The sequence below is a fragment of the Ailuropoda melanoleuca genome, chromosome 13, assembly GCF_002007445.2.
Source record: "Ailuropoda melanoleuca isolate Jingjing chromosome 13, ASM200744v2, whole genome shotgun sequence".
NCBI classification, from domain to species: domain Eukaryota; kingdom Metazoa; phylum Chordata; class Mammalia; order Carnivora; family Ursidae; genus Ailuropoda; species Ailuropoda melanoleuca.
In genome coordinates, this window is record NC_048230.1 from 6888706 (window position 1) to 6910915 (window position 22210).

The 22210-nt window shown below is 52.4% G+C and overlaps 1 protein-coding gene across 3 annotated transcripts in view; it reads left to right on the forward strand.

The window, feature by feature from the left end:
* The window catches only part of RHBDL3 (rhomboid like 3), a 48334-nt gene extending 27822 nt beyond the window's left edge, over positions 1 to 20512 (forward strand). For all 3 annotated transcript variants that reach the window (XM_034641170.1, XM_034641172.1, XM_034641171.1), the window contains 3 exons: positions 5405 to 5505; positions 13842 to 13902; positions 16830 to 20512. In XM_034641170.1, coding sequence (XP_034497061.1) covers positions 5405 to 5505; positions 13842 to 13902; positions 16830 to 17101 — 434 coding nt within the window. In that variant the 3' untranslated portion in view covers positions 17102 to 20512. The remainder of the gene's footprint in view (positions 1 to 5404; positions 5506 to 13841; positions 13903 to 16829) is intronic.
* Positions 20513 to 22210: the final 1698 nt, after the last annotated feature.

The window sequence follows — 22210 nt, forward strand, 5'->3', positions numbered from 1 at the left end:
GTGTGAGCTTGGGGAAATTCCTTAACCTCTCTTGGCCCCATTAGGTTTTAGGAAGGAACTAATCATATTTGCCTGTAGGATGTTAGGACTGCAGAGGGAGGTGACAAGTGAAATAAGAGGGCTGTGTAAACCGTGCTGGGGACAGTGAGATTCCTGCAGGGACATCCAAGGTGTGGGTGGAGCCAGGTCCTTCCCCAGCCAGGCCAGCACCTGTCCTCTTGATTGACTCACTGCTAACAGGAAACAGTCTGGCCTGAGAGGTGGTGAGCACCCATGCCAGCTGAAGGAGACTGGGGCCCCCCTGACTCTGCTCACATGGCAGAGGACCATGACCTTGAGAATAGTCAGGGGAGAAGGGGGGTGCCCTATGGCCAGCGGGACTACCCCTCTCCCTCCCTGGTGGAGGTGAGGCAGGCTGGGGTGAGCTGGGGAGAGCAGACTGTGTTTCTGCAGGAAAAGTCTGCACCAACCCGGTTTCTGGATAGAGGGATCTCCCTCGTGATGTTTCCAACTTTATAGCTGGCTTTTTTTTTTTTTTTACAAGGTTTGCCGCCTCAGCTCTCCACCTTGACAGCTGTGCCCAAGGGAGCTTTGTGTGTATGTTTAAGTAAGATCTTAATCCTTTCTGAGTGGCATTAAAGTTGTCATCAGGAGAGCAGGGCACCGATGACCTTGTAAACAACAGGCAAACGGGGACCCTGGGAGTAACTGAAGTGGCTTCAAGAATCCGAGAGGGCAGGGTCCCACCCCACCCACCCATGCGAGGCTGGTCTGCTAGTTCATGAGCTCTCAGCGTGGGAGACTGGCCCCACAGCTTTTACATTTCTCTCTGTGCTGAGTGTTGAAACCTTGGCCACCTTGGACAGCACCCCCACGAGCTCCTCCCAGCATCCAGTACCTTCCACATCCTTGAACAAAAGGTCTAATGAGCAGCTCTGTGTGCCAGACTTACTCAGCCACCCACGCACCCCCCCCCCAAGTCTTGACATCTGGAGATTTATAGCCACATTTTCTCTACCTAGATACCCAGAGACCCAGATGGTTAATAGCGAGGAACAGGAAAGACACTCAAAATACTTTCAGTTAGCTGTCAATTGGGTGGGAGTGCCAATAACCCAGAAGACAGAAATCAGATTCAAGACGACTCAGGCCTCACCCAAACCAGATGACACCCAGCAGGGAGGGTAGTGCTGGTGACACTTCCCAGTGACACCAGTGCAGAGGGTGATGGCGCACCGACAGAAGGGGGCTTGCCAACTACCCAGCAGGGTGTGGGGCTGTATTGTAAAGCAAATAACGTGTGCTCTTCTGTCTGAGGCATTGATTCAGAGAGGGCACTCTGGTCACCATATATCATGTCATCAATCTCCAGGATCGAATTGATGGCTCTGCCTGCACCCCTTCCTCCCTCTCTACCTCGTGTGCCTCCCAAGTCCGAGAGGGGGTCCCATTCACAGACAGCCAGATCCTGACTGGATACCCGGTAGTTAGGAAGGGACTGCCTTCCTAAGGCGGGTACTAGACTTGCCACTTGTCAAGGTACAGAACCTGAGCCTTAGAGCGCCTCAGCGACTTGCCCAAGGAGACCCCATTGTACGTGGCGGAGCTGGCCCCAGACCCAGGCTACCTGACCCCAAAGGCTGCGTTTCAAACTACCGCCATATGCAATGAGAACCAAAAGGCAGACCTTTTCCTTTGCGCCGATAATTTATTATCAGAAACCCAGAGAGGTCTTCATAGACATCAGGCCCCACCCTTTAGTTCCTGCCCAGTGAAAATATTCCCAAGGCAAGGCCGTCACAGTTGGTAGCAATGGCGGCTGACCTCTGCCAGGCGCATCTGGTACCCCGCCTACGACAGAGGATTCTCGCACATTATGTCCTGTATCCACCAAGTCTCATGAGGTGGGTACTGTCACCCCCATTTTATAGGCAGTTTTCTCAGAAGGGCTAAGAAGTCCTAGAAGTGAGTGGAAACCCTTCTTCTGCCCCATGCTTTTAACCAGAGCTTGAGGCCCATGTGTCTCTCGCATCTGGCTAACAATTACATGGCTGAAATTTTAGATATTGTAGAAACCAGTATTTTAAGGGCTTCAGCAAGCTTTTCTTATAGATTGTAAGCCACGCGTGCATCCCCAGAGCCTAATGCAGAGTTTGGCATATGTTAAGCAACAAATATTCATAGAACAAATGGAAGAATACATACATAAATAGAGTTAGATTGCTTAAAGGGAGGTGTTCTGGTATTTTTATTTGGATTTTTTTTTTTTAACGGCCAAGGGAGACATTGGAAAACACCTGCTTTAAATATTTCAGGCTAAAATTATCACAGCTGTGCATGACGATAAAGTCTCCAGTTTATCTGCCCGCTGGTGTGGACCCAGAATTTTTTTGAGAAAGCTCATATCCCCGACTAGAGCTAGTCCTTGGGCCTGCTGCTGTGCAGACATGTGTGTGTCCCTCCAGCTTGCCATTCAATACCTGTCCTCTGTCCCCATGACCTCTGGGGAATTCATACTGGCCTTATGGAACTGTCAGCCGTTAGGTTAGGTTCCAAAGAGCTTGTCAGGAATCCTGCTTGGCCCAGGCTTCCTGCCCCTGGGGTGGCCTTTATTAGTCTGTTGATAGGCACACATGCCCATGCTTGTATTTGACCTCTCCCACTCCCTCTAGTCTAGGGCTAATGGGCAGCCACTTGAGGAATGACTGGTGAGTCCAGACTGTTACCTTTAGGATTCTAGAATCAGGATCTAAACCTTGGATCCTGGACCTCAGGCCAAGATTCGGGTTGTTGGATCTGTGATCTGGAAGGATCTCTTGAGGTCCCCTCCCATGGGTGGCAAATTTGACTCCCCAGACCCCATCCCCCTTCAGCCATAGGCTCCCTGTGCTCTGCTCCATGGGGTAGGGGTGTGGGTAAAGTTCCCTTTGAAAAGACAGTTTCACAGCTCAGAAGTTGGAAAGCCTTAGACCTCTTTATTTCACAGATGTGAAAGCTGAAGCCCAAAGAATTTGGGGGCTGTGCCCAAGGTCACACGACTTTCCAGCCACGCCCCCATTCCAGACTCCCGTCACAATCCCAAACTGACCCCTGACCCTGGGGTCAGGACTTCTATCCATGGGTAGGGTGAGAGAAGGGTCAGGGTGGGGAGGCTGGACCCTGGGCCGTGCTGGCTTCCCTGCTACCTCCCTTCCCCTGGTGGATCCCACCGCACTGGGGAGACCGAGGGAGCAGAAGCTGGGCGGTTTGGTGGGACTTGCGAGAGGAAAGAGGCCAGCCCAGGGAGGCTGGGGCTTCCTCTGTCCACGCGGTAATTAATGAGCTGTTCGGGCAGCCCCCTCCACAGCCCTGCAATGCAGCCTTCCTTGCTGTGCAGGCCGCTCTGCCAGGAGAGCGTGGGAATCCTTTGTCGTGCAGATCCCACTGACTGCCTCTTAGCCATCCTGGGATTTTTTTTTTTTTTTTTCTGTTTTATACGGCTGACCCCTTGGCTAGGCAGTTAAAAAAAAAAAAGTTATCTGACAATAGATCAATACCTAATTAAAGCCAGAGGGAAGGCATGAAAGGGGAGAAGAAAGATTTATAGTTACCCTGGCAGGGGAGAAGGACTTGGGAGTTCTCAGGTCATGACAGTGCTTTTTCCTGGGAGATCACATCCCCCCTGAGACCCAGAATTTGCTATGGGGATCTCTTGCTTGAAGGCTCTCACTGAGCCACGGCACCTTGAGAGAAGTCCCTGGGGCAGGTAGGGGAGAGAGGGTGGATCATGTTATGGGGGTTCTCCATGCTCAGGGATGTCAGGCACTCTGGCTCCTGGGGCTGGGCCTAAGGAGCAGACCCCCACCTCCCTAAAAGCTGCAGTTTGGCCTTTGGCCGCAGGTCCCTCCTGTCTCCACCCAGGCAGCGGCTAATTGGCTCCCGAGCCTGCGGGCATTTTCCAGTGGTGGTTTCTGCACACTCACCCAGGCCAGCCACCTCTCAGCCTCTGAGCCCTGGGCTCTACCTCCCAGTTATTTTTAGTCTCCTGTGTCCTTCCCTGGAAGCCAAAGCATTGATCACACTTAAATGAGACCAGAACAATACATTTTCCTTCTCTCTGCCCGGCTTGCCTCCCAGCACAAAAGTTTGTCATCCCCCAGACCCAGAGTTTACACCCTTCCTTTCCCCCAGAGGGTATGACATCATCTCTCTCTCTTCCCTGGGACTTTTCAAGGACATTTTTCCCCCAGAGAACCCCCCACCTCCTGCTCTGGAGATCCTGCTGGCCTTTTGTGATTTCACTTGGCTGGAGGGAGGTTGGAGGTGATGCCAAGCAGGTTTCTAGATGCTGTTGAGCAGACAGAGCGATGGTGGAGGAGGAATGGTGACCTCTGTACCAGTTTGGGGAGTGGCTGCTGTCAAGGCCAAGAGCCCGGGCCTTGTGTCCACAAAGCTGGACTCACATCCTGGTTCCAGCCCTTCCTACTGAGTGACTCTGGGCTCAGTTTCCTCACCTCTGCAGTGCAGCCACTGTCACCTTCCTTAAAGGGTTAAAGGGGACGGTGTACGTAAAGCACGTGGCCAGTGTCTGATGCGTGGTGCCCGTGCGTGGCATCTGCTTCTGCTGCTCTTTCTTTCTTTCTTTTTTCTTAAAGATTTTTATTTATTTGAGAGAGAGCACAAGCAGGGAGAGGGCAGAGGCAGAGGGAGAAACAGACTCCCTGATGGGCAGGGAGCCCGATGCAGGACTTGATCTCAGGCCCCGGGATCATGACCTGAGCCGAAGGCAGCTGTTTAACCATTTGAGCCACCCAGGCGTCCCTCTGCTACTATTTCTTATTGCCCAGAACCCCGACAGGTGGCACAAGTGAGACAGAGGCTGCCCTGACCCGCAGGTNCTCTTTCTTTCTTTCTTTCTTTTCTCTTTCTTTCTTTCTTTTTCTTAAAGATTTTTATTTATTTGAGAGAGAGCACAAGCAGGGAGAGGGCAGAGGCAGAGGGAGAAACAGACTCCCTGATGGGCAGGGAGCCCGATGCAGGACTTGATCTCAGGCCCCGGGATCATGACCTGAGCCGAAGGCAGCTGTTTAACCATTTGAGCCACCCAGGCGTCCCTCTGCTACTATTTCTTATTGCCCAGAACCCCGACAGGTGGCACAAGTGAGACAGAGGCTGCCCTGACCCGCAGGTGATCCCTCCCCTCCACTGAGTCTCCTATAAAAGGAGAAATTTGAATCAAATGGTTCTTTCAGCCATAAATTAGGCCTCTGGGGGGCTCCAGGGTTGAAGGGAAGAGGAGATGGAGCCTTTGCTCTGGGGTCTTACCCCCAAGGCTGCTAGAGGCGAGGGCCTGGGGCCTGAGGCCTGGGGCGAGGTGGGGAGTGCATTCCAGCATCCTTGAATTCCTGATTTCTCTCTGTACCAGGGTCCTTGGCAGTGTCTGTGGCTGACATGACTGCACCAGTCGTGGGCTCCTCTGGAGGGGTGTACGCGCTCGTCTCTGCCCATCTGGCCAACATCGTGATGGTGAGCACCTCCTGTCCCAATGTGTCTGTTTTGGCATCCCCTCTGCACGTCAGTACTTGTCTACTCCCCAGCTCAGGCCCAGAATTGCCAGGTAGACCTGGTTGATAGTAGGGTTCACAGACGCTCCTCGCTTTCTACAGGCTTATTTCAAATGGGGTCCTTCCATGTACAATTCATGTTTTTTCTTCTTGGTTATGAAAGTACCCATTTCCCTAAGTCGGCCCCTTTCCCACTTCACTTTAGAAAGTGTTACAGTAGGGGCGCCTGGCTGCCTCAGTCAGTAGAGCACATGACTCTTGATCTTGGGGTCATGTGTTCAAGCCCCACTTTGGGCCTAGAGTTTACTTTAAAAAAAAGGGGGGGGGTGGGGATGCCTGCAACTCTTTTTTTTTTTAAAGATTTTATTTATTTATGTAAGAGAGGGAAAGAGAGAACACAAGCAGAGACAAGGGCAGAGGGAGAGGGAGAAGCAGACTCCCTGCTGAGCAGACAGCCCGACTCGGGGCTAGATACCAGGGGCTCGATCCCAGGACCCTGAGATTATGACCTGAGCCGAAGGCAGACACACAACTGACTGAGCCACCCAGGCGTCCCTAAGGATCCAATGCTTGATCTCAGCCCAGGTCTTGATCTCAGTGGATTCAAGACCCGCATTGGGCTCCATGCTGGGCTTGGAGCCTACTTTAAAAACAAAGACTTTAAAAAATGTTACAATTCTTGACCACTGGTGGCAAAATCGGGACTTGAACCCATAGCTCCTGACAAGGATTCAAGTGTCATTCCCTTACACCAGCCTCTCACAGTGCCGGGACACTGCTCTTCCTTTCCCATGGTCTTCTTTACCTTTTCCTGAAAGGCATTCTAGGGTAATGGTTTACAGCACGGGCTCTGGAGCCGGTCAGCCTAGATCTGACTCCTGGCTACCTGCTTCCTGAAGAGGGACCTTGGGCAAATTACTTAACTGTGCTATGCCTCAGTTTCCACATCTGTGATATGTGATAAACTAGATAAAGTGAAGCTATCACCACGTCATATAAATGTTAACTCCCTACTTCTTCCAGAAGAGGCCAGGGTGGGCTCACAGACAGAGTCTTCAAGGCAAGAAACTGGAATCAGTTTGATAGTCTCAGAGGTGACCAAAGTCCTTGTGTTAGAGGCAGGTGGAAGGAGGGGGCCTCTGGGCAGGGTCTAGGTCTTACTCATCCCCAGGGACTCGCACAGGGCTGGACAAATGGTAGCTGGTGCTGACTAAATTTTCTTATTTTAAGCCATCTTTACACCCCACATGGGGCTCGAACTCACAACCCCGAGATCAAGAGTCCCATGCTCTACTGACTGAGCCAGCCAGGTCTCCCCTCCCCCCCACCCACCAACTAAATTTTTTTTTTAAAGATTTTATTTATTTATTCGACAGAGATAGAGACAGCCAGCGAGAGAGGGAACACAAGGAGGGGGAGTGGGAGAGGAAGAAGCAGGCTCATAGCGGAGGAGCCTGATGTGGGGCTCAATCCCAGAATGCCGGGATCACGCCCTGAGCCGAACACAGATGCTTAACCGCTGTGCCACCCAGGCGCCCCCTGCCAACTAAATTTTGAATGAAGGAAGGAAGGAATGAATGAACAGTGTCTGGAAAAGGCGTAGCTTCCCTCCAGGGTCCTCCTGTTCTCACCTCCCTCCTCCGTCACTCTCTTCACCCACGTGGCGGATGTGTGAATGCTCAGTTACAACAGTCTGGAGTTCCTAAATTCTCCCGTTGCTTCTTCATTAGTGCCACTGTCACCTGCCCGGCTCAACACATCACCCCTTTTCTTTTCACCAGAGTCCCCTTTGGACATTGAGAGAGAAAGAGAGAGAGCAGGAGAGGGACAGAGGGAAAGAAAAGAAGGGGGAGGGGAGGGGCGCCTGGGTGGCGCAGTCGTTAAAGCGACCGCCTTCAGCTCAGGGCGTGATCCCGGCGNAGGGGGAGGGGAGAGACGGACAGACAACACTGACAGCACTTGCTACTTGTCTGAATTTTGGCAACGTCACGTGAGCGCTTGGAGAGAGCCAGCAGGTATGGGAAAGCTTGTGTGGACGTGTGAGTGCGCACGTGCGCTTACTCACACGCGTGCATACACGCACGTATGCACAAGGCCAGTCTGCTGAGGGACCTGGCAGCACGGGGCTGCCTCACATGGCCCTTTTAAATGGGTCATTCTGTATCAGTGCCACAGCTTTCCCCAGACACAGCGTTCTCCCTGAATTCCACCTCCGCCGCTCCCCCTCCCCCTGCCCCAGTTCCTTTCTGTAGGGGCCGAAACTGCTAACAAACCCTCCTTCCCCCCAACATATGTGTGTGTGGGGGGGTCGAACAGCACAACTAAGAGAAACAGACACGAGCTCATAAAGATGCCCTGTTTCCCGGCCCTTCCCCACCGCATGAGAAACAGCCCCAAGGCCCCACAAGTTCCCGCAATGAGGGCAGAGCACCCCAAGACCTGGGAGGTGGGGCATGGCTCTTGAGGAGGGAGGGGTGAAAGCCATTTTGTTCCAATTTACCCTTCTTTCTGGCAAGTAGCCCATGGCCTGTGGTGCTGGACATGAGCAGTCCCATCCGAGAGCCCGTTGCCCTTCCAGAAGGACACGTCTTTCCCTGGCCCCCTGGGAGCTTTGCAGTCCCTGGAGCATGACGTCTGGTAGCCTTTCCCTAGAAAGTTGTGTGGTGCTTATTTGATGGTGAAAAAAAACCTTATGTTCTCATTAGAAACATTGGTTTCCTTTCATCCAGAGGCCGCCTTTACCCAAATTAGCTCAGTGCCCAGCACTTCAGAGATGGCATTAGGACACACCCTGTAAGGTGGCCATTTCTGCGGGCCAGAAGCAGTCAAACATTGGCAGTTTCATGTGGTTCCGTCTAATAGATATGCTAGTATTTTAAATTGCCAAATGAAGATTTGGGGTGTGTGTGTGCGTGCTCACGTGCGTGCAATAAAGCACTTTGTCAGAACAGACAGGAGAAAGGGCGTGACGGTCAGAAAATCTGGATGTGAGTCCTGGTGTCACCATCTTAAGAGCCGTGAGTTCCTTCGCTTCTCAGGGTTTCCCCTCCCTCATCTGCAACCCCTTCTCCACAAGGTAGTTGTGAGAAAGACATGAAAAGTATGAATGAGAGGGGCGCCTGGGTGGCACAGCGGTTGAACGTCTGCCTTCGGCTCAGGGAGTGATCCCGGCGTTATGGGATCGAGCCCCACATCGGGCTCCTCCGCTGGGAGCCTGCTTCTTCCTCTCCCACTGCCCCTGCTTGTGTTCCCTATCTGGCTGGCTCTCTCTCTGTCAAATATATATATATATAAAGGATGAATGAGAAAATGCTTTCCATGTGGCAAATCACCACACAGCTGGGAGTACCCTATGTGTGCATATGTGTGAGTGTGTGCGCGTGCGTGTGTTTACATGTAACTTTTTATATTTACATAGTTTGCCTGTTCACTGCAGAGAACAATGAGAAAATGTGTCCTTTTCACTTCAGACACAAAATAGAAACATGTTGAACACTTCTGTTCTCAGGACTGTTTAAGGGAGAGATTCTGCCTTAAATGAAAGCATGTCTTATTTTTCCTAAAAATATTCTGAGTTCCGGGGCCCCTGGCTGGCTCAGTCGTGGAGCATGCCACCCTTGATCTCAGGGTTGGGAGTTCGAGCCCCATGTTGGGTGTAGAGATTACATAAAAATAAAATCTTAGGGGAAAAAAACCCCCAAAGCACTGTGAGTTCCAAAAAGCTTACAGCTTATATCAAGGGATTAAGTTCAGAAAATATTTCAACAAAATAACTGGGTGGTGTAGAGGGTCTAAAATCAAGACTTGTTAGTTTAAATGCTGCAAGTAGGGGCGTCTGGGCGGCTCAGTCAATTAAGTGTCTGCCTTCGGCTCAGGTCATGATCCCAAGGTCCTGGGATCGAGCCCCACATTGGGCATCTGCTCGGTGGGGATTCTGCTTCTCCTTCTCCCTCTGCCCACGACCCCCCTCCCCGCCCCCGCTCGTGCTCACCGCACTCTCTCTCTCTCAAATAAATAAAATCTTTTTTAAAAATGCTAGAAGTATAAAGATACACATAATTGAATAATTTATTAATTGCTTTTTGCTGGGGCCAGAGTTCCATTATTAAATATACACGATGTTTACTTACACTTTGCTCCATACGATAGATATTTACCTAAAAATGTTTGAGATCTCAGTTTTGGCAACAGGACCATATTGTCAAAACACAAGGAAAGATTGTTGTCTAAAAGACACCCAAGATCTTTATGTTGTAAGGCTCATTTTATTAATAAAAATCCTTTCATAGGCCAAGTAATCGCTCCCTAATTTATATGTGTCATGCTCTCCCTTTCCTTGTGCTGGGTTTTCTGGGAGTCGTTTTTACTAGGATATGTAAAGCTATCAAGCTCCCGCCTGGGTTTCAGCTTCTTCACTTTTTTTTTAATTATTAATTTTTTAAAGGTTTTTATTTATTTGACAGAGAGGGGGAGAGGGAGAAGGGCCTTCTGCTGAGCAAGCAGCCTGATTTGGGGGGGGGGGCTCGATCCCAGGACCCTGGGATCATGACCTGTGCCAAAAGCAGAAGCTTAACCGACTGAGCCACCCAGGCGCCCCCCAGCCTCTGCGCTCTTAACTGGTCAGGGGAACAAGATGCCGAGATGCCAAGGGGACTGGGCACCCCCTTGTTTCCTGAGGGTGGGTTCTTTCTCACTCTGCAAGGTTCTGGGAGAGAAAGACCCACGAAAAGGGTCTGCAAAAGATGTGTGTTCCCTGGGGCCACATGCAGTTCCACATGCAGTTCCACAGCCAGCACTGCTGTGGAGAGAGCCTCTCTCTTTTCTCCCATTGTTTCACTGCGCTGGTGCGTTTTATTGGAGGGAATAATGGGTCAGGAAAATGAAGCAGCTGGTGAGAAGGGGTGACTGTAGTTTAACCCCTCCGCTGCTGGGAGACAAGTCATTGACCCATGTTTTGGGGGCAGATGGAGCAGCCAGCAGGGACAGACAGAACATGACCCTGTCCCCGAACTGTGGGCAGACAGAGCCCTGGACTGAGGGCCCTATCCATCTCAACATTAACTTACTATGACCTTGAACCAGCCGTCCTGGACTCTGGGTTTCTTCTTCCCTTAAGTACAGGGTTGGAGATGGGACTGGATCAACCTGGCCAATTCCAATGCCTTCAGGGGCCAGGCAGCAATTCTAAAGGGTGCTGGCTGGCCTGGGGAGCCTGGGGAGGCCGGGGCTGCCCGGCTAGTCCAAGGTCATTCAGAAGTTTTAAAGGTGCTGTGCAGGGCAAACCACTGTCTTTGCCTCAGGTCTCGATGATAATAACAGACACTTCCATGATGTTTGCCACATGCCAGGCAACGTTCTTAGCGTTTTATACGTATGAACTCATTTTACCTTCACAACCTGAGATAGCACTAACGTTACCCCAGATTTACAAATGAAGACACTAGCCAAAAAGGAGTTCTGAGCCACCTCACCAGTGGCCTTGCCAGATCAAAGATACGGAGGGTGCTTTGGAAGACGGGCCCCAGGTAGGGCCTTAAGGGGGCATGGACCTCAGCTGAAGGACATTATTCTAGACTGACTTTGCCTGATATTATCACTCAGGACGCAGTAAAAGAGACACTGTCTTTAGTAAGATGTTCATTCAGAGGGTTCTTATGAGGAAGAGGAATATTGGAAGTGTTCTGTATCATGTTTGTTTTTAATGGTGGTAAAATATACCATAGCATAAAATTTACCATCTTAACCATTTTTAAGTATACAGCTGAGTAGTGCCAAGTACGTTCTCGCTGTTGGACAATCGTCGCTGCCATCTGTCTCTAGAACTCTTCATCTTGCAAAACCGAAGCTCTCTATCTCTTAAGCAACTCCCTATTCCTCCCTCCCCTAGCCCCTGGCAAGCCCCGTCTACTACCTGTCTCTATGTTGACCACTTAGGTGTCTCGTAGAAGTGGGCTCATACACTATTTGTCCTTTGGGGACTGGCTTATTTCACTTAGCATAATGTCTTCAACGTTCATTCGTTACAATGTGTCCGAATTCCCTTCCTTTTAAAGTGAATAATATTCCCTTTTATCTCCATTCATCCATCTACGGACACTGGTTTGCTTCTACCCCTTTTGGTTTTTGTGAACAATGCTGCTAGGAACATGGGTGTCACTTTGAGGGGAGACTTAGGATCCATGGGTGGGCGTGACAGGGAGGCAAAGCCTGGCCGGACCGCAGCAGGAAGATTTTTTTCAGTGGTTAGAGCACCTTCACAGGGCTGCCCCAGGGGCATCCCAGGGGTGGGAGGGCCCTTTCATCAACTGCTGGGCAGCAGGTGTTGCCCTTTGGCAGGAGATGGTCCGTCCCATGACTCCCAAGCACCTGCCTACCCTAGGGTTTCATCCTGCAGGAGCTGAGGGGCCGCCTACCATCAGCCGGCAGCGCTGGGTTCGATCGGGTTACCAGGTCCAGTGGAGGGCACCCACTCCTGTTCTGTTCCCTGTCTTCTCACTGGGCTTCCCTGTGGGCAGCCACCAGCAGGTGACAACGTGGCCTGCCATCTGCTTCCGAGCATAGAACGTGTCAGCAAGCACAGATGAGACTTCCCCCGACCCGAAAGGGGCTGCGTGTCACCCACCTCACCTGTTGTGAAGCGGGCTTGCCAGTCACTGCGGAATACTGGGCGAAAGGGAGGCGATGGGCGGGCCTTCGAACGCCTTCTGCAAGATTGCACCCTTTTTGGGGCAGTTGCCCTGCATCTTGCCTGCTCCGTCGAAGCTTCCACAGACATTATTGTATGTGCCAGTGCTCAGGGCCCCGGTACCGTTGAGCACGTGTTCCCCCAACATCAAAGGAGTGTGAGACGTGCCCTCTGCTGGGCCTGAGCCAGGCGGCAAAGGCAGAGTGGGTGGGTGGGAGGGAACAGAAGCCCCTGGCTGTCTGCGGTTGCTTCCTTCCCTAGGGCTGATGTGTTCCAGGAAGATTCCAGACTCGTTTCTGTGTGTGTGTGTATCTGTACAAATGGAATGGTGCTTTGAATGCGCTGCGGGAGAGCCCCTCAAAGGAACCCTGTGGCGAAGACTTTTGTAAAGTGAAAAATCCTTTTGTAAAGTGAAAAATCCTTTTGTAAGGTGAATAATCGTACTCTGTTTATCTGCTTTGGAGGTTCAGAGTGTTCTGAGATTCTCAGGGGAAAGAGGGATTTGTTTCAAGGCCATCTGGCTCCCCCCTTTTCCAATGCCTGATTCTGGAGAGCATCGCCCCCAAGTGATGTCAATCCCCTGTTTAAACCCCTCAGAAACTCCCTATCCCCCAAGATGGAATGTTCCAACTTATTAGAAAGGGAAACATCCTGTGCTTAAAAAAACCCCTGAAGTTTTCATCTATGGAGTTTTCCGCTTACAGGTTACCCTGAATGTGCCCTGTCCTTACCGTGACTCATCTGATGCTTGACAACAGTGAACTTGACTCCCGGGTCGTCTGTCCATCCATTGCTCCCAGGCCGGATTTTGATTTCTTTTATCATCCTGACGGTTCTGCTTTGACTTTGCTTGGTTCGCTGCCCTGCATCCCTTCTCCAAACGTGGGCCCCAGCAATCACTGCAGCTCTCGGGGGTCGTGTGCCCATGTGGAGGGGACAGGGCCCTCGTCTCCCTAGATCGGAATTCTCATCCTCCTTTACTCCAGCTCGAGCGCTTTTATGACAGTAATAAATTCACCATTGTCTGAAATCTCATGCTGGTGTGATCTGCTCACAACTGCCTCATTCAAGACTTAATGGAGAGTCTTTTTTTTTTTTTTTTAAGATGTATTTATTTATTTGAGAGAGCGAGAGAAAAAGAGAGCACAAGCGCAAGTTGGGAGAGGGGCAGGGGAGAGAATCTTTTTTTTTTTAAAGATTTTTTTTAAAAGATGTTTTAAATTTATTTGATAGAATGTACAGGCAGGTGGCACAGCAGACAGAGGCAGAGGGAGAAGCAGACTCCCTGCTGATCAGAGAGCCCAACGTGGGGCTCAATCCCAGAACCTTGGGATCATGACCCAAGCCGAAGGCAGACACCCAACTGACTGAGCCACTCAGGTGCCCCAGGGGGAGAGAATCTTCAATCAGACTCCCCCTTGAGCCAGGAGCCCCGGCAAGGGGCTTGATCTCAAGACCATTGAAATCATGACCTGAGCCCCCCTAAGCCAAGAGTCAGACCGCTTAACCGACTGAGCCACCCAGGTGCCCCATGTTAGGTTTTCTGAAGTGACATACATCCGTAGAGGAGTGGTCAGCTCTGGAACTAATGTCACTTTCTCCTTTTCCCCTAGAACTGGTCAGGCATGAAGTGTCAATTCAAGCTCCTGCGGATGGCTGTGGCCCTGGTCTGTAGTAAGTACGGGCGGGGCAGGCTGGGTGGGGTGGAGCTCTGCCCCAGGCCTGCAGGGTATAAAGATGGCGCTGTCGCTGAGGGTGAGGCCTTTGTGTTCAAGAAAAAAGGAGAAACATGTCAACAGAGTGTGACAAAGTAGGGATGTTATGACAGAAGTCCGGCCCGCCCTGCTACCTTTCTTAAACTTTTTATTGACATGTACTATGCACCCAGAAAAATACAGGATGAGTATCCAGCTCAATGACCAGTACCCAGCTCAAGAAAAACAACTTTTTAAAAAAATTTTATTTAAATTCAGTTAATTAACATATGGTGTAGTATTAGTTTCAGAGGTAGAGGTCAGTGATTCATCAGTTGCATAGAACCCCCAGGGCTCATCACGTCAAGTGCCCTCCTTAATGCCCATCACCCAGTTACCCCATCCCCCACCCACCTCCCCTCCAGCAACCCTCAGTTTGTTCCCTAGAGTTAAGAGTCTCTTATGGTTTGCCTCAAGAAAAATAGCTTCTTGATAACTTTTTGGGTCATGGAGTCGATGCTTTGAGATCTCCTGTTAGAAGCTAGAGGCTCCCCAGGAGAACCCACATATACCCACGCACATGCATGTGCACACACACGCACACAGACTTGCAGTTTAGCAGGTGAACAGACTGTAACTAACCCATGAACCCCTGTGTACAGGGTGTGGTGGGGCCCTAGTCGGGGGAGGTCGGTTCTGCCTGCAGAGGTCATTTTGAGTGTCAAAGACAGCCAGGTGCTCACCACAGAGACAAGGCACAAGAGGACGCTTCAGGCAGAGATGCCGCGTGAACAGAGACCACAGGTATGGGCAAGGGTCACGGCCGTCACGTCGGCTGGCAAGACTGACGTGAGGTTTGGGACCGTGTGTGGTAGTGATCAGCGAATCATAGGAGTCGGGTCCTGAGGGCTTTACACGCAAAGAGAAAGGTTGGCCTTCACCCTGGATGCGCGGGGAGGCCGCTGGAGGGCTTTCCACAGGAGAGTAACTGGAGGCTTGAGTTCACGAGACTCTTCAGGCCGGAGTGGAGAAGGAGCTGGGGGTGGCGAGTGACACCAGAGGCCTTCCTTGTAAGAGGCTCATTCTGAGGCGGAAAGAGGTCAGAATCTGAACAGGCTCGATGGAGGCAGAGAGAGAGAGGGGACTCGCTCTCTCCGTCAGTCTTCGGAACACGTTTGTAGAAGAGATGTATTTTATAAGGCTGCCCTTACAGGTAGACACCGGGGCTCATGTTCCTTGCCCACGGCCACCCAGCGGCAGGTGACAGAGGTCAGCCTCTATCACCTCAGAGCCGCCTGCGCCGTTTCTAGTGCGGGCACTTTAGCCAGGTTGGGCAGGAGCCCCTGGGCAGTCTGCCTGGACCCACCTGCCACGTGGGGAAGAGGAAGAGGAGCCGGAACAGACACGGGCAGGAGGGGGGGCCTGTGTGGACTGTACTTCGCCCTTTTCCACATCCCTTGCTCTGAAGCCCACAGACCCTTCGAGCCAGGGCAGTGGGGGACACTGAGGGGCAGTGGAGTGGGGGCGGGGTGAGCCTAGCTTCCCTGTCTGCTCAGACTCTGAGTTTGTGTGCTAGGAAGGGAGGAGAAGCCTGAGTCTTGATGTGTAGAGAAATCCAACTCAAAGCCTCATAAAACCGAAAATGCTGTTTTGGAGTAGGGGATGGGGGGAACGGACCAATGTCTTTCAGACCTCCTTTGTGGCACCCAGGGCCTGCTAAGCAAAGGCAGAACGATGGCCCAGGGCCTGGGGATGGGTGGGGAGGACTCAGTGTCGGTCCCCGGCTGCTCATCTCCTGCCATCTATTGGCCATCCTTGGACTTGCAGGGCCCAGGCCAGAAGATAGGCAATCCCCAGGGGAATGAACATCCCTGGAGGTGCTGGCGCCCCCCCGCCCCCCCCCACCACAGTGGCGAAGGTGCAGAGAGGCATGCTGGTTAACTCAATGGTACCTGAACAAGTACAGAATTCTCCACAAAGGACTTTCTTTCACTCGTCAAATTTACCTTGATTTCCTCATCTGCAAAATGGGGATAAGAATGCTGGCCCTTAGTGTTCTTTGGATCGTGGGCCATGAAATGGCCGTTTCCCAGCACCTGTCCTTCGGAGAGAGTGCATCCCATGGGATGGGCTGACCCAACAGGTTCAGGCAAAGAAGAATGAACTGGAGGATGGGATGGGGGCATTTTAGCATCTGTTAAGAGAGAAACTCCAGCATTTTGTTGGGGCTGTGTATTCCCGTTCCTTTGCCTTTTTTCCCATCCATCCCTTCCTTCCAATCACAAAAGCACTGGTTCTGAGGGGTTTTCTAAGGGTTTTAAAAATAATAGATGAGAACTTTCTAAGCTGTAACGTGCTAGCACGTGCTGAAGTTGTTACTAATGTCCCAGCAATGTAGCCTGGTACTCTGAAGATGGGGAAACTGAGCCTCCCAGACTCACGAGCGCGGGGCCGCAAGGGTCTTCGGGTTTCTGCACAAGCTCTCCCCTCTGCCTGGGCTGCTCTCCTTCGGGTCTTCTCTTGACAGTCACGTCTCTGCTCACATTTCACATCTCTAGGGAGATCTTGCCTGATTCCCCAAACTAAAGAAACCCCCTCCTTACACCCAGCATTGATTTAAAATTACCTATCTTTTTTACCCCCTATAATTTTTCTTACTGAAATTATCCGAGGTATGTCATTGATGCTGGCCGATTGCCAGACCTGAAAGCCATGCGAGAACAGGGCTTTGTCTTTCACTCCTGTATCTGCAGGGCCGGGAACAAACAGTGCTCAGCCTAGCGGGGAGTGAGTGAATTCACGGGTGGGCGAGTGGGCGGCCGGGTGGATGGATGGCGTGCCAGGCCTCTCCCTCTGCCCCTGCCCAGCGGCCCTCCTGTGACTTCTCTGTGCTTCCTCCCCTTGCAGTGAGCATGGAGTTTGGGCGGGCCGTGTGGCTCCGGTTCCACCCCTCGGCCTACCCGCCGTGCCCTCACCCGAGCTTTGTGGCGCACCTGGGCGGCGTGGCTGTGGGCATCACCCTGGGCGTGGTGGTCTTGAGGAACTACGAGCAGAGGCTGCAGGACCAGTCGCTGTGGTGGATTTTTGTGGCCATGTACATGGTCTTTGTGCTGTTCGCTGTCTTCTGGAACATCTTCGCCTACACCCTGCTGGACTTAAAGCTGCCACCCCCACCTTAAGGCGCTGGGGGACCGAGGTCGGGGAGGGGGGCGCTGAGCAGCAGCAGGAAGGAGCATGTACGTTCTTGCTCTCCGCACCAGCTCCGCGAGGCCGGGGCGGAGAGGACGAGATGCTGGGCCGCGGTGATGTAGGTGTTCAGGTTTGGACAATGGGGCCTCTTTTCTGAAAGGCGCCTGCTGGATGAGTTGGACGTGGCTACCATTGTTATTCTAGACTCTTCTGAGAACAGTGGGCCAGGGCGAAGGGGTGGGGCTAGAGCAGCCCTCCCCTCGGGCTGGGCTTGTTCTGTGTGTTCAGGGGACACCCCCCTGTTGCAGACTGAAGCGCAGTCTCCTCCCCTCGTCCCCACCCTGAGACGTCAGGAAGCTCCAAGGGGAGGATAGCCAGGCAGGCCCCTGGCCAGTCCAGAGATACAGTTACAGGCCGGGAAATGGCCGCTGTCCAGCTGTCGGGTTTGGAGCTCTGGAGCAGAGGAGGGCCTGGTGGTGGGCATGTTGGGTTTGGTTCAGGAGAGCCCAGGGTGCCCTCCTGGCGGTGGGCACGGGGCATGGCCTCTAGCGCCTGGGGCAGGCGGAGGAGCTGCTGTAACTCCAGTCCTCACCCTTGCCCTGGGGGTATCCAGCCAGAGAAACCCAAGCTGGAGGGAATAAACTTCATCCCAAGCGCTGCCCGAGGCGAGGCCCAGTGCCGGCTTTGGATTTCTCCCTCCCTGTCTCCCAGAATGCTGACATCTCACATCGGCGCCCCAGCGTCCCATGCCCTGCCTTGTTTTTAGAGCCTTTTCCTTCCCTTCCATTGCCCTGACCCTACATTGTGCCTCCCCTTTGGTCATGGGGATGTGTGTGTGTGTATGTGTGTATGTGTGTATGTGTGTGTGTTTGTGCATGTGTGGGTGTGTGGTTTGGTGGGTGAGGACACCTATGGGATGGTAGGGGATGCCGTGGGAAGAACGTGAGGCAAGTCAGAGGCTGCAGAGGAAGCCCGTAGGGGGCGTGGGTGTGTGTGGAAGGGTCTGTGTGAGAGGGAAATAGGCACAGAGCGGTGGGAGGGTGTGACCCCTGAGGATCTGGCTTTCAGCCCAGCTACCCCTTCCTTCCTATTCCTCATCCTTTCCAGGCATCCCCGAGAGCCACTGACCAGTTGGAGGGAGACTTGTCTGCGGTGGAGGGAGACCTTGGGCCCTCCCAGGGATGCTCAGGGTGCCGTGGTTGGCCTTTGCCAAGCTCCCTTCTTGTTTCCCTCTGGAATGACCTTCGCATCTGAGATGGTTCTGTTCTGTTTTCCTGAGGAGGGAAGGAGCTTTGGGGTGTAAGAGAGGATGGGGCAGGAATACTGAAGGCGTGTGTCTACTGAGTAGGGCATAGTAAAGGAATTCCAGTTTAGGGGAAAACTGCTTCTAGAGAATTGTCGGGTATTTGGCTGAGGGCCAGAAGTGAGGGCAGCCCATAGGCTCAGGTGCTCAGGGCTTGGAGGGAACTTGGTTATTGTCAGGTTCACCCCCACCCCCATGGCCCAAGTGGGAAAACCAGGCTAAGGGAATGACTTCTGAGCCGGAGCTGATGGGGGCCCTGAATAGAGGGGGAGGGGAGGATGGCCTTTGACAAAATATGTGATTCCCTGTGTTCTGCTCTTGGAATTCCCAACCACTGACAACCCAGAGAGACAAAGAACTCCAGTCCAGGAGGCACAGGGACTGGGTCCCTGAGGGGCGGGGGCAGGAGCTTAGTCTGGAGTTAGCCAGGCCAGGCAGTCAGGGGTCCTGGGCCACTGAGGCTTCCTGTCCTCAGTGATCACACGTGAGTGGGCAGGGTCTCCATGCAGCCCCAGGGTATGCCAAGCCCTTCACCGTCTTTGCCCGGTGCTAAAGACATTGTCCTGGTCCCCGCACGGGGCTCCGGAGGTCGTGCCGCCCTCGTGTCGGCACAGTACTGAAGACTGCCAGGCTGAGTTGGCGTAGGCCCAGATCGGTGGCTGAGCTGCGTCACCATGAGGCATCTTGTCTGCCCCCTGCCAGCCTGTCTCTGCCCCACTGAGGGTAGGGTGTAGCTGGAAGAGTCTGCTTCCTAGGAGAGGAGAGCAAGTTGGAACTGGGGCCTGAGAGGATTTGGGTAAGGATGGAGAGGGGGGCCCTGGCCATGGGCTGCAGCCCCCGAAACCTGGGTGGTGCTGTCCGTCCCTGGAGGAGCAGAGGCAGGCGGTGCTCTCCTGGGGGGCAGGGCTCCCTCCAGGCCCCCGGGTGCTCTGGGTTGTGGGTGGTGGGAGTGGAGAGTCCCCCCTGCCTTCGTCTGAGGCTGCCTGGAGAGGGGTCTCCCTCTCACAGGGATGAGAAGACTGTGAACCAGAAGACTCTAGAAAGGCCTCAGAGAAGCACCCAGTACCCTCAGGGCTGCAGATGGGAGCTTGCTACCAGGGAGGACTGCCTGAGGCGAAAATCCCATTTGCCGTCCTGTCTCAGACCCACCAAGAGAGCCTCATCTTATCTCAGGCCACCGGCCCCAGCCGTTCCCTGTCAGCAGGGTCCAAAAGGAACCCACAAGTTCTTTGGTCTGCTTCACACCCACTTCCCCACCCTCGCCCAACCATCAGCTCCGAGCAGGGCCACCCAGTGGGGTCCACGGTCACTACATGCAACCCAGGTCTCCAAACCAGGGCCAGAGATCACTGGTAAGAAAGGTTTCCGTTTGGGTGTCTGGCTTTCTCCTCAGCCCGTCTGTGCACCCTCGCCCCCCACACCCTGCCAGCGGCACGTCGCCATCATCCCTCCTCCCTGGGCTGGTACAGCCAGCGGCCCTGCGTGCCTCTTGGGGCCGTGGAGGGTGGCTGGCCTTGCATCCACGGGATACAGAGGCTGAAAGCTGGGGATTCCCCAAACAGCAGCCGTAGATTTGCTGGCTCGTTAAACGGAAGAGGACTCACAGAAACTAGGGAAGGGAAAACAGATCTTCAAAGGAGAAATTTGGCTTTAATGACACCATTAGTCATTCATTTTTTTTAATTAGGAAAAGCTCCCTAATGAGGCGTTTTTGCCAGCTAATAGGACACTCCATTTCCACGAGGACCCTTCTTACCCAGAGGATTAGGGGAGTCCTTGCTCACCAAACCCAGGTCTTCCCCCAGGGTCCAATTTCGTTTGCGAAAAATGCAGATTCCTGGGTGCAGTGGAAGCCCTTTCCTGGCATCCTTCCTGTGGCTCCCGGGGCTGGCCAGCAAGCACGGATACCCCTCTGCCTTAAAAAAACAGTGCCCAACACTGAATTTCCACCCCCACCCCCAGGACTTGAGTCAGTGGGAAACAAAGGGAAACACAAGCTGCAATGTTTGTTTCTAAATATTTTTGTATTGTGTACATTCTGTATATTTTTGTTGTAACATATTATTTGAACACAGATTCCATTAAAGATTTTTTTTTAAAGCCATCGGTGACTCAGGAAGTGACCTGAAGGGCAAGCACTGGGAGCCTGTTTCATCTCTGTGTGGGTGGGGGAGGGGGGAGACGGTGGACAGCAGTGGCGCTGGGCCCCTGATGTACAGACATCACAGCTCCGGGAGTCGGGGCTTGGTGCTGGTGTTTCTGGCTCGGTGGCTCTTAACCGTTCTTAAATTACTGAACTCTTTTGAGTGGTTGATGAAAGCTGTGCTTTCTCTTGCTCTAAAAGTGAATGATTTTGTGTACAATGTGGAGGGGGGAGGTGGTCTGTGAATAAGGAAACTGGTCCATGGCTTCAGGTCAAGAACATTTGTGCCAGGTGTCCTGCTGGGCGCCCCATCTTCCTCTTCTCCTCTTACCCTATACTCTGACAGGAGACTAATATTTTGACTACTGTTATTGGAGTGATCTTTGAAATATCTAGGAACTTCCTTCTTTACCCCAATAGTCTACTCTTTAGGTCTTTCTAGGGGCAGTCAACACCTGGATCTTGAGGAAGGGATAGGAATGTTCTCAGGGTGAAAGGACATAGTTCACATACAGAAGGGGAGAACAAGAGGGGCGTAAATGGTAAAGTGTAGTGCTTGGTAAGTTTCATAATCAAATGAGTTTGAATGGCTGCAGTCTGAGAAAGTGAAGTGTTTTCTCCTGCTTTTCTAAACTGATGGCAGCGTACGTGGGTTTGCCACTCATAACTTAAATTTCGTTCAGGGATTAAATGATCCTGTTCAATTCAGCATGGGAGCTGTTTTCCTTAATGTTCTGTCACATTGGTTTCCTGTAGGTCATTGAAAAACATTGCTAAAAGCTGCAGAACTCATCCCAGAACAAATTTGAGAGTACAGCTCAGGTTCAAGGTTAAAGAACTCATTTCCGTTTCACTGTGGATAAGGAACTTCCCTGGAGGGAAAATCGGGACCTCGGGGGTCAGTTCCCGGTTCCAGTCGCCGAGGTGCTTAGGGGCAAGCACCCTGGACAGCCAGAAGCTGTTTAGCTAGCTTTGCCTTCAGCCTCCTATCTCTACCCCCTTGATTTTTCTGGTTCCTCGCTCCTGCCAGAGTCTCATTCTTCCGATGACTTTGTGAGACATTTACCGGTGATAAGGTAACTGTGAAGACAACTTACTGATGACTTAGTATGTGCTGGGCATCATGTGAGGCATTTTCCGTAGATTATCCTCGTTTAGTGCACAGCTCTTTGGTGTGAGGTGGGTGTCAATATGCCCATGTTTACGTGAGGGGCAGGCTGAGAGATGTGTAGTGTCTCACGGGTACCTCATGGCATAGACGGATTCGCACCGTGGTTCCCAAGTTCGTGCTCTCACCCCTCGGCTGTTTGTATGGGACTTTACGGGCACGAAACCTGTAGAAGGGCCAGGGTGTCCATTTCAAGATCCAGTCTCACTGCATTAGTAACAGTAATGGACCTTGGAACATTCATTGAGTGCTCACTTAACAGGGTCTCTGCTTTATCAGCCCTTCTAGAATAGTTTACAAGAAAATCCACAGCTGTGAATTCATTGCCGCTCCCTATCACCCCCGACTTCTGGGATCTAGCATTTATGCCAGCTCAGAAGGATCTGAAGTCTGTGACACATTTAAGAAGTTTAGCAGTTGCAGAACTGGAGCTGTCTTCTTAGACCTCCAAGAGGAAAGACTACATCGACGCCAGGGTGCGTATG